Source organism: Bombina bombina, chromosome 4 (genome assembly GCF_027579735.1).
Source record: "Bombina bombina isolate aBomBom1 chromosome 4, aBomBom1.pri, whole genome shotgun sequence".
NCBI lineage: Eukaryota > Metazoa > Chordata > Amphibia > Anura > Bombinatoridae > Bombina > Bombina bombina.
Window position 1 is genome coordinate 701,034,697 of NC_069502.1, and position 12,797 is coordinate 701,047,493.

Here is a 12,797-nt window from a genome sequence, read left to right on the forward strand (position 1 = left end):
AGGTACAGGTTTCCACCCCATTCGACTCCCCAGGGACACATCAGAAAATAACGTAAGGTAACTAGTCCTGATGAATATGGCACAAACACCAAAAGGCTGTCCCAGGAAACCAGCTAAGATGTAGAGAATATATCACAGCGTAGTTGTTACATAGAAAATAAGTATTTGATTGGGACCAGGCTCCTCTTCCACTTGCTACCTCCCAGCCTGTGGGTATAGCAATTACCAGGTTAAAAGTACACAATTAACTGTAAAGTGGGAGAAAAACTAAATCCTTGTGTATAGAGCACAACCGCTGGATAGTAAGCCTTGCTTGTGTATTGCAGACACAATTCCTCAAAATGTAATAGTTTGTGTTTTACCGCTAGTTGCATATAAATATGTGATGACCACACATCTTAAACAGTATCACAGTCACCAGCAACAGTGTAGTGTAGATTACTTCACATAGAAGAGATACTTGTGATTTGTAGATTGTACATTTTATCGCCGCTTCCCAGCCTGTGGGTGCGGCGTGTCATGGTGTCCACCTTCGTCCGAATTTGGGATTACAGAGATGTTTCCATTTTCCTCGCTGTCTTTCCCTTAGTGCCACCTGAACCGATCCGGTTCCGGGCAATCTTATCCATGGTCTTGCCCAGCTATAGACGAGATTTCCTGTTCAGGTTACCTTTAAGTCAAACACACTTTAGCCAGGCGGAGTCACTCCAACGAGCAAGGTAGCACAATTACGTAGGGGCGCCTGGGCAAATGGGCACAACAGCCCGAGGTAAAAGGTTCCCTCTGCGGCAACTGCCCTCACTATCCGGGTCACAACTTTCAGGCACAAAGAATTATTTCGGCCAAAAAAATAGCCATCAGTTTGGGTTGATTGAACAGGACGCTCTCCAGCGAGCGTCTCACCAGCAACTCACGCTACTGGCTCCTCCTACCGGAACCATGAACGTTAACCTATTCAGGATTGCCTGAAATATAAAGAAGGTGCCTAGGCCAATGGCTGAAAATACTTAAGGTAGACTACAATGGAGTGCAAATCATTATGAGACATTTTGAGAGATTTAAGTATTTTTAAAAATGTATTATTTATATTTATTTGTTAATATTATATTGATGGGAGCCTGGGGACTTTGGGCCAGATCAAATAGACTTTATGGGGTGGGTCAGGTGCATGGTTGGGATTAATTACAGTTTGGGGTCAGATTACAGTTATGGTCATTGGGCAGTAACGCTTCTCCCTATATGATAAAGGCACAAGTATTATTGTATCTAGTGTCAGATGCTACTTAGTGGCCTATCATTGCTACCATCCTTAAGAAGCCACTTTTATTAATATTGTAATTATTATCATTATATAACAACTCACAAAATGCATGCTGTCACTAAATAATAGTGATTTGACTGTGATTTGGCAGTAAATTAAGCTTCTTTGAAAATGTTGCTGGCATTTTTTTCATATTGGCTCTGTTTTAGCTGCAAGCCATGTAAAATCACTAATCCATTTCTAATTCTAATAGCTAAAGTGGTTCTGTTTATGTTGCTTGCACACAGATTTTAAAAAATGTTTTATGTGTGTTTCTAGTAGCCAAATAATTAAAATCACCTATCTCTTTGTTATTAACAGCCATGAGGGAGATTACAATCACTTATTTCAGTGATGTCAATCCCTTTACGTCTTGTATCACACACGTGTGCAAAGTGACTTAGTGGCTAGGGAGTGTGGTGAAGCAAACAGGTGGTCCTGATTGACACACAGAAAATAGTGTACATATGACATATGAGTAGCAATACCACAGCAAGTAGCACACAACTAATGGATGGAAGGAAGTTGGGCTTGGAGGTGAAGCACCCAAGTAAATGCCCAGACCTCAATTTTACACACTGGTTAGCTTTGGTCGGGTAGATATGATAGAAGCCTAAACACATTGAGATGAAGCAACATTAAACACTATGGGGCCCATTTATCAAAGGGCTTGCGGACCTGATCCGACACTGCGGATCAGGTCCGCAAGACCTCGCTGAATGCGGAGAGCAATATGCTCTCCGCATTTAACATTGCATCAGCAGCTCACAAGAGCTGCTGGTGCAACGCCGCCCCCTGCTGACTCGCGGCCGCCAGCAGGGAGGTGTCAATCAACCCAATCGTATTCAATCGCGTTGATTTCCGGCGATTCCTGTCCGCCTGCTCAGAGCAGGCGGACAGGGTTATGAAGCAGCGGTCTTTAGACCGCTGCTTCATAAGTTGTGTTTCTGGCGAGTCTGAAGACTCGCAAGAAACACGGCCCTTCAAGCTCCGTACGGAGCTTGATAAATGGGCCTAATTGAGATGAACCAAACATTTTTCAGGTGCCGTGGGGACCGGGCACCCAAGATTTGTCAAGCCCTGAATTAAACTCTCTTTTCTCTCCCTCACACTTTTTGCAATAAAATACTGGTTGGTCAGCTATGTTATAACAGACACATATTTATTTTCCTTTAAAGGGATATGAAACCCAAACGTTTTCTTTCATGATCCAGATAGAGCATACCATTTTAAATAACTTTCAATTTACTTCTAGTGTCAATCTTCTCTCATTCTTTTGGTATGCTTTATTAAAGGAGTAGCAATGCATTACTGGGAGTTAGAAGAACACCAGTAAGCTAATGATAAGAGGTATATATGTGCAGCCACTAATCAGCAGCTACCTTCAGGCTCCTGAGCCTACCTAGGTATGCATTTCAACAAAGGATATCAAGAGTACAAAGCAAATGAGATAATATAATTAAATTGGGAAAGTTGTTTACAATTGTATGCTCTGTCTGAATCATGAAAGAACATTTTTTGGTTCCATGTCCCATTAAGGTTTCAGCCATTTTCTGCTCTCTGAGAAAATATTCCAAAATTTGCTATATTTGTTCACATGAATAAATATATCATTTTGTAAATTACTGTAAGGAAGAATATATATAATTGACATAATGACATTCTGGGTAAATGTGATATTCTTTGATGTAAAATTAGAAAATTCACAATTTTGTCAGTTTACACAATGCAGTCCATTTTCCAAGTTCTAGCAAATCACAAAATAGACAACTCTGAAATCTAGAATTCCAATTATCTGAAGCAAATACTTACGTAAGACATTAAACAATTTCAGCCTGTGCTGGAAAAAAACTTTAAATATTTTTATACTATTCTTTCAAGAATCTCAATTATCTAACATCAACATATTCTATTTTCTAAATATGTTTCCTCTTAATTTTTTTCATATATATATTTTTCCTCTTAATTTGTTTATACAGTGGGGCAAAAAAGTATTTAGTCAGCCACCAATTGTGCAAGTTCTCCCACTTGAGAAGATGAGAGAGGCCTGTAATTTTCATCATAGGTATACCTCAACTATGAGAGACAAAATGTGGAAACAAATCCAGACAATCACATTGTCTGATTTGGAAAGAATTTATTTGCATATTATGGTGGAAAATAAGTATTTGGTCAATATCAAAAGTTCATCTCAATACTTTGTTATATATCCTTTGTTGGCAATGACAGAGGTCAAACGTTTTCTGTAAGTCTTCACAAGGTTGTCACACACTGTTGCTGGTATGTTGGCCCATTCCTGCATGCAGATCTCCTCAAGAGCAGTGATGTTTTGGGGCTGTCGCTGGGCAACACGGACTTTCAACTCCCTCCAAAGGTTTTCTATGGGGTTGAGATCTGGAGACTGGCTAGGCACACCAGGACCTTGAAATGCTTCTTACGAAGCCACTCCTTCGTTGCCCGGGCGGTGTGTTTGGGATCATTGTCATGCTGAAAGACCCAGCCACGTTTCATCTTCAATGCCCTTGCTGATGGAAGGTGGTTTGCACTCAAAATCTCATGATACATGCCCCATTCATTCTTTCATGTACACGGATCAGTCGTCCTGTTCCCTTTGCAGAGAAACAGCCCCAAAGCATGATGTTGCCACCCCCATGCTTCACAGTAGGTATGGTGTTCTTTGGTTGCAATTCAGCATTCTCTCTCCTCCAAACACGACGAGTTGTGTTTCTACCAAACAGTTCTACTTTGGTTTCATCGGACCATATGACATTCTCCCAATCCGCTTCTGGATCATCCAAATGCTCTCTAGCATACTTCAGACGGGCCCGGACATGTACTGGTTTAAGCAGGGGGACACATCTGGCACTGCAGGATCTGAGTCCCTGGCGGCGTAGTGTGTTACTGATGGTAGCCTTTGTTACGTTGGTCCCAGATCTCTGCAGGTCATTCACTAGGTCCCCCCATGTGGTTCTGGGATGTTTGCTCACCGTTCTTGTGATCATTTTGACCCCACGGAGTGAGATCTTGCGTGGAGCCCAAGATCGAGGGAGATTATCAGTGGTCTTGTATGTCTTCCATTTTCTAATTATTGCTCCCACAGTTGATTTCTTCACACCAAGCTGCTTGCCTATTGCAGATTCAGTCTTCCCAGCCTGGTGCAGGTCTACAATTTTGTTTCTGGTGTCCTTCGACAGCTCTTTGGTCTTCACCATAGTGGAGTTTGGAGTGTGACTGTTTGAGGTTGTGGACAGGTGTCTTTTATACTGATAACAAGTTCAAACAGGTGCCATTAATACAGGTAATGAGTGGAGGACAGAGGAGTCTCTTAAAGAAGAAGATACAGGTCTGTGAGAGCCAGAAATCTTGCTTGTTTGTAGGTGACCAAATACTTATTTTCCACCATAATATGCAAATAAATTCTTTCCAAATCAGACAATGTGATTGTCTGGATTTGTTTCCACATTTTGTCTCTCATAGTTGAGGTATACCTATGATGAAAATTACAGGCCTCTCTCATCTTCTTAAGTGGGAGAACTTGCACAATTGGTGGCTGACTAAATACTTTTTTGCCCCACTGTATATAGTAATGCATTATTAAATAAAATACACACTTGTCTATTGTGTCAGTTCTATAATGTGCTTTATAAAACTGAATTATACACACATGAAAGGTGATTCATTTTGCTTTGTGAAATTATCATAATCCAATAGCATTTCTGTAACATATCCTCTGTATATTTTTATGTTGTATAATGTGGACGGTCTCTCCTTAGATGTCAGTCTTAACTCTTTTTAGAGAATTAAGGACTGTGAACATAATGCTACAAAACGAAAACCTGGTATACTCAAAAATAACATTAACATTTTATTTCTCTTTTCAGATTTGCCTCTGGATTATAAATTTACTAGATTCTCCGGTAACACTTTTGATATTAATGGTTACTATCCACAGCCTCCTCGAATTTTGTTACCTCAGGACAAAGAAATATCTGCCCCATAACTTCAAGAAACCTTGGTTAACCAATAATAATTGGTTGAACAATATTTTCCCTTTAATGGCTGTAACTGTTCTAAACTCTTTTGTCAGCAAAAAAAAGTGTTTGAAAATACTTTCAACTACCTTTAATTTTAAATTAGTACTTTTTTGTTAAAGTAATTTTTGTGACATTTTTTGTTACAGTTTTATATTAAATGATCTGATATAGAAAGATTGCATTGGTTCGACATTTTTATAAATGGATCATGAGAAGCGATTTTGATGAGATTTTGACAAACAAAATTTGATAACAAGTTTGCATTTAATACAATTTGAAGTAAACAATTATGTATTGTGACTTAAAGAACAGGAAATAAAGTCTTATATTAAGATCTGTTGACTACATTGCTTTTTAATTTTTACAACACACTACATATTGTTGAATGAAATAATGAATACAAAAAGGTTGGATGGCATCATTCTTAAATGGACACACTTAATCACTTAAAGGGCACATAGTCAGATTAGCCAATAATCAGCTTCAGTGTATGATACTGCAACTGTTAATTGGCTGATCCATGTTTTGGAGTGGCATAGGAATTCCCAAGTTGCACATGGTAGTTTGTTTTTTAGCTTCTAACAGCAGGTAAATCTATGGTTTTGGCAATAGAGCAGTTGTTGGGGTCCCATAGCTTTCAAGATTAAATATTCAACTGTGTAATTATTTACCTTTTGGATTTTACCTATCATCCTGAATAATTGTGATTCAGAGAAATTCTCATTTACACAGTTATTTGACAAATGTATGTGCTTAGTTAACCAAAGTACAAAACCAATGACTGTTCTGGGAACTATACAATATATAACATAAACTCTTTTCATTTCAAATCAGCTTTTAGGGCTTATTTTTTATAAGTTGGCATAGGAGGGGGCATAGGAGGAGTTTTATAGGTTGGCATAGGAGGGGGCAAACTTAGCCCCCATAGCCGTCCCACATCTCTGGAGATAGCAACAACCCTCAAACATAAACAAAATTATGGGTCAAAAGAAATTCTACTGCTGTTAATAGAAAAAATGTAATATCCTCTGTATAATTTGAAAAACTATTAAGGAAAAAAGCTATTGCTGCCAAACCCTGGTGTTGTGGGATGGACGTGTACAAAGACGTAACATCTATAGTCATGAAACAGTATGTCTCCTGCCATTTGCTTTCCTTCATTTGATTAAGTACCTGTGTGGAATCTCAAATATAGCTCATAAGTTCTCCAACTAATGGTTGGAGATATGCATCAACTTGTTCAAATAGTGGTTCAAGTAGGGACCCCACCCCCGATATGATGGGTTGACCGGGGGGGGGGGGGTTTGCTGTCTTTTTGTAGTTTGGGGACAAAGTAAAGAATAGGTGTATAGGGTGTAGGGGGGAGTAGAGTATCAAATAATGATTCTTTAAAGACCCCTGCTTGTTTGCCTAATTCAAGAATATCTGCTAGTTTGATTTTAAACTTTTGGGTGGGATTAAAGGTGAGTCTGGCATATACTTCTTCATCAATGAGATGTCTTAGTGCTGCTGAGATATAATAGTCTCGGTCCATAATGACCACGTTCCCCCCCTTATCGGATTCCTTTATTACAATATTTGTATTGACTCCCAATGTTTTTATAGCTTTATGTTGTTCTTGTGTGAGATTCTGCTTGTATTTACTTTTAGTTACTTTTTCATTTGACAGATTTCTAACAATAATTTTAATTTGTGTTCAATCGTTCGTTGAAACACATCAATGTTCTTACTTCTGCTATTTACAGGATAAAGGTCACTTTTTCTCATACTGGGCCTAAAAGGAGGTGCCACATTTGTTGCCTCTTGGGCTATGTTTTCATTTAACATTGTCGTAAGATCCAAAATCAGACACTGCTTATCGAAAGGAAGCTGATTTTTACTAGTATGATTATATGTTTGCGGTTCTACAAATTTGACTTGTTCAGCACCGCCACTAGGCTCAGAAAAAATATTCTTAAGAGTTTATTTCCTAACAAATTTAATAACATCATGGACGGTGCTGAACAAGTCAAAATGAACAGAAGGAGTGAAGCCCAGACCCAATACTTCTATTTATGTAGCTGTCAGGTCATATTTAGAAAGATTTATTACATTCTTTATACATACTTCTTTATTTGATTGTGTGTCTGGTATCTGGCCCTGCCTCCCCTTGTGTTTGTTTCTACTACACCTTCTTGTTTTTTTCTTTTGGGCTTTGTCCCTGTGCGCCACTCGTTTTTTGACACATTGTCACTTACTTCAAGCGGAGAATCTATTGCAGACATTCCTTCTGTTTCTACCAAATCGTCATTTGAATCATGCTCAGAGGTGTCAACATCATACTCTGTTTCTGCAAACTGCATTTTTTTTTTTCTTTCACTGGAAATCTGTCTTATTTTTTTGAAACATATTAGAATGACGTTGACCTCTCCCAGCACTCTGCCATTTATAAACTTTAAATCCATAATCCCTTTTATCTCTTGCTAGTTTCTGCTTTTTAAAGTCCCAAAGGTCCTTTGTGAACCTAGCCATATTATCTTCAAATTTTTATCATAGGACTTAAACTCTTTGTCCATTTGAAAAGCTTGTAGGTCAGTTTGCACAGTCTTAATGTGACCAATTGATCCCTTTCTTTGTTGTTTCTTATACTCTACCAAGAGTTTTATTAAAGCAAGTGAACATTCATCCAAAATTTGGTTCCATTTTTTAATAAAGTCCACATCAGTTACTAGAAATGAAGGAAATGTCCTTATTCTTAACCCTCTGGGGATCCTTTTTTGGTAGTTTTATAATTAAACGATACCCCTATGAGTCTTGCAGCCACTGAAGAGATGTCAATGCACAAAAGCAAATAGAAGTGGCGCTTACCAGTCCTGGGGGTCCGAGCAGCGTGACTTCAGCATCGGCACCGGTCATCAGATCCTTTGATCCTGATATGGAAGCCCAGAAAGAGCGCCTCCGTCCAGGGGGCAATCACAGTTCTCTGAAGGGTCAGATTTCTGCATTATCTATTCTTTTCCATAAGCATCTGAGCCAGATGTGCCAGATGTTCAATGTTTTTGTCAGGCCCTGGTCAGAATCAGGCCTGTTTTTAAATCAGTTGCTCCTCCTTGGAGCCTTAACCTTGTTCTTAAAGTTTTGCAGCAGGTCAGCAGTCTCCTAAGAGAATTACAGCTAATTCCACTAGGGCCGTCTCCTCTTCTTGGGCCTTCAAAAATGAAGCTTCTGTGGAACAGATTTGCAAGGCTGCAACTTGGTCCTCTCTGCATACTTTTTCCAAATTTTCCAAATTTGATACTTTTGCCTCGGCTGAGGTTTCTTTTGGGAGAAAGGTTCAAAACGGTGGTGCCTTCTGTTTAGATCCGCCTGTCTTGTTCTCCCTCCCTATTCATTCTGTGTCCTCTAGCTTGGATATTGGTTCCCACTAGTAATTGGAATGACGTTGTGGACTCTCCATATCTTTGGAAAGAAAACAAAATATATGCTTACCTAATAAATTTCTTTCTTTCCAGATATGGAAAGTCCAGGACCCCACCCTAAATTTAAACAGTTTTTTTTACTTAACCTCAGCCACCTCTACACATTTGTGTTATTCCTTTTTCCATTTCCCTTCGGTCAAATGACTGGGTATTATGGGTAGAGGAGTGACACTTAACAGCTTTGCTGTGGTGCTTTTTGCCTCCTCCTGCTGGCCAGGAGTGATATTCTCACTAGTAATTGGATGACGTTGTGGACTCTCCATATCCGGAAAGAAAGAAATTGATCAGGTAAGCATAAATTTTGTTTTTAATGTTAGGGTTTAAAATAGGGAAGAAGATGGGTAAGGGTAGGACTGCTTATGGCTCACAGGAGAGAGACAGGAGGCCTACAGACATGCAGCATGAAGAGTGAGAGAGCAAACCCTCTAAGGATAGCAGATCCCAGCAAGGGACAGAAGGGCATCCTCTGCATAGTGAGGGAGGTAGCAGTAAAGCGTATGCAGAATTTGTGGAGTGGAGTTTCTCCTGCAAGGCTACTGCGAACAACCATCTTTATTCTCTTTGACTGCCAACATAGTGGCAAAAACTTTCCATCCTGTCCCATGAGCATGATGAAGTGCCCACCTTGTGTGCCTCCATCTGGTAAATTACCCAGTGATGCATCACTGAAAATAAAAATCTTCAGGCTATCTAGTTTTCCCAAAAACTGCAACTTCAGCGACACATGGTCAGTTTTTAATTCTCTCACAATTTTATTGGCTTCATGCAGGCTTTGTACTGTGGCATGTTTCATTGATGAAGCTAGGTAACACACATCAAACATGTCAGGTCGACTCTGTCTCGCTATCCAGAGAAGTTGACCAACCTTAGATCTAAGTAGATCTACTTCAGATTAAAAAAGAATAGACTTACGTTGTAAAGCCTGAGTGGAATCTACGTGAATGGAAGACAGACTCTTAGCATATCTTTCCTGACGTATAAAGACAGCTTCATTGTGTGTAGATATTTCCATGCCTATGTAACAGAAATGATCAGCCTCTTCTCTGCCAACCAGAAAAATATTTTTAAGATGAAAAATCACAGTGTCCGCAAAGTCAGTTGTACCAAATAAAATCATCCATATGACATCCAAGTACTCCGTTAGCATTGCCTTCCTGATCTAACCAGTAAAATATAGCTGGATCTACTTGAGACATCCTGCCCTCTGTTTTATATACTGCATCTTTCACTCTTTTGTACCAATAAAATGGGGTAAATTTATTAAAGTGCGGATGGACATGATACGATGTAGTGTATCATATCCACCGCACATTGATAAATGCCGAGAACATACGCTGTCGGCATTTATCATTGCACCAGCAGTTCTTGTGAACTGCTGGTGCAATGCCGCCCCCTGCAGATTTACGGCCAATTGGCCGCTAGCAGGGGGTGTCAATCAACCCGATCATATGCGATAAGGTTGATTTCTGTCTGCCGCCTCAAAGCAGGCGGAAAGGTTATGGAGCAGCAGTCTTTAGACCGCTGCTTCATAACTTCTGTTTCCGGTGAGCCTTCACGGGGCATCAAGCTCTGTACTGAGCTTGATAAATTGACCCCAATGAGGCATCTGCAAGTCCATAAACACATTTTTTTAAGCTTCCCCACACAATTAGCTTCAGGTGGAGGACAAATGTAAATGTCACAATCTAATGGAGCCCCTTGTAGAAATGTAGATTTTATGTCCAAAGAATTGAGTTTCCATTTATTTTGGCATATCACAGGCAGAAGAACTCTAAGAGAGTCAGAAGCACATGTTGGGGAATCTTTAGGTAGTTGCTGAATGTTCAGCTCTTCAAAACCTCTAGCTACTAACCGTGCTTTTGTTACAAGTCCATTTGAGGTTTCTTTCATTGTGCAGACCCAGCTCATTGAAATACACTTTTGGCCAACATTTATTACCTCCTCAAAAACATCATGATTATGCCAGTTACTAAATTCAGCTTGTTTTGCTACTTCAAGTGATATTTCATCCATCACAAGCACATCTTCCTCCTCTTGATTGATTTGAGGTACTGAGTTCTCAAATGGTCTAATGCAAAGATTGTCCACATGTGACAAGTCAGCTGATCCGGATGTACCTGCAATACTTGCTGGTTCTGAATATTTCAAATTGTACCAGTTATTCAATTTTCCCGTTCCCTTTCCTGCATGACCAAGAATTTCAGCAGTGTAAGTACTTCCATTCTCTATGTCAACATATTGAACCATCTGTCCTTTTTTAAAATTGAGTGATTTTGTTTGCGTTATTGCTTGAGGATCTGGAGAATTCTCTACCTCACTTGTCATGGCTTTCAATTTCTTCTTAACTGCCCAATGTGGTAAAAATGTGCTTATAACTACTCATTTCATTTTGGGAGCAGTGAACCTCTCCTTGTATCTTTGGTTGTATTTCACATTCAACTTCTTCTGGATTTAAATTACTCACTTTGCGATGTCTTGTATGATGGACACGAACACATAAGCCACCATGTCTGATAAATACCACCATACCATCTTGACCAATTACAGTGCCTGGTCCTTTCCACTCAGCATAATCAATACGCTTATAATAAACCTTGTCACCTATTGTGTATTTCGTGTCAGCATTTCAAGTCAGTTTTCTCAGTGCTCTCCTTATTCTTTCAGAGCATTTTGCTTCAGTAAAAACTGTTTGTGCTGCATGCAATGCAGTGATGTGACTTCCTATACATTCACTTACAGTAGTCCCTTCAAGTGCTGACAGGTTGTCAGTAAGGACAGAAGGAAGATTAGAATTGCTTCGAAAAACTTGCTGGTATGAACTAAAACCATGAACATTTTGCATTGTGTTTTTTGCCGCCAGAGCCCAATTCAAGAGCATTTTCCCAATTTGTGTCATCATGATCCTTTTTGACTTTAAGCAGAAATTCTGTTAATATTCGATTATGCCGTTCAAGAAGACCGTTGCTCCATAGGCTAAATGCAACAGTGGTTTTAACTTCAATGTAAAAAATTTCAGCCATGTCTCAGTCTTCATCATTGTTAAACTCTCCTCCATTATCACTATATAGCTTTTGTGGTGGACCATGTACAGCAATCTAACAATGAATGAAGGATTTACAAACTCTGAGGATTTCTTTGATGTGAGGATGCTGCCAGCACTGAATCATGTGAAATGGTCAATTACACGTAAATACCCTTTGCCCTGTTCTAATTCATGCAAGTCTACTGCAACATTTTCATTGTACCTAGTTGCCATAGGCAGGCCTACTGCTGGCTTTGGCGGTGGTCGGTTGTATTTTAAACATGTCTCACAGTTGTCTACTATCAGTTTCAACACTGGACCAATGTCCTTATCTGTGTTACCAGAACAGCTCATTAACCTTTCTAGTTTTTCTGCAGATGCATGTCCAAACTGCCTGTGAAGTTTCAAAAGTATTTTCCTCTTTGTCCATATGTTCAGTCTTTGTGAGTATTTCACATTCTTGTGTTTCATATTGTGCTGGCTTTTCTGTACATTCCATTCTATTTTCCTTGTCTAAAATGTTAATATTGTAATGTCCCGACGTAGTTATCTCAAGAGTAACTGGTTCTTTGAAAATGACAGCCTGGTCATTCTTTAAATCAAGCACAGCACCAGCTTTCTTTAAAGAAGTAACAAACCTGTTGACGACACTCACCTGTCCAACCCTAGGGGGCGGTCAGATGACTGGATATACTGGGATATATATACACAAATGTGATAATAGGTAAAATGGCTAATACTAGACATTCACATATGGAAACATAAAAAGCCAACAATTACAGTGTGCAATTGACAATTGATATAGGCCTAGATTTAGAGTTGGGCGGTAGCCGTCAAAACCAGCGTTAGAGGGTCCTAACGCTGGTTTTAGGCTACCGCCGGTATTTGGAGTCAGTCAGGAAAGGGTCTAACGCTCACTTTGCAGCCGCGACTTTTCCATACCGCAGATCCCCTTACGTCAATTGCGCATCCTATCTTTTCAA

At 39.5% G+C, this 12,797-nt stretch overlaps 1 protein-coding gene across 1 annotated transcript in view; it reads left to right on the plus strand.

The window, feature by feature from the left end:
* Positions 1-5,668, plus strand: part of NT5DC1 (5'-nucleotidase domain containing 1) — a 729,055-nt gene extending 723,387 nt beyond the window's left edge. The window contains exon 12 of the mRNA XM_053710879.1: positions 5,182-5,668. Coding sequence (XP_053566854.1) covers positions 5,182-5,300 — 119 coding nt within the window. The 3' untranslated portion in view covers positions 5,301-5,668. The remainder of the gene's footprint in view (positions 1-5,181) is intronic.
* Positions 5,669-12,797: the final 7,129 nt, after the last annotated feature.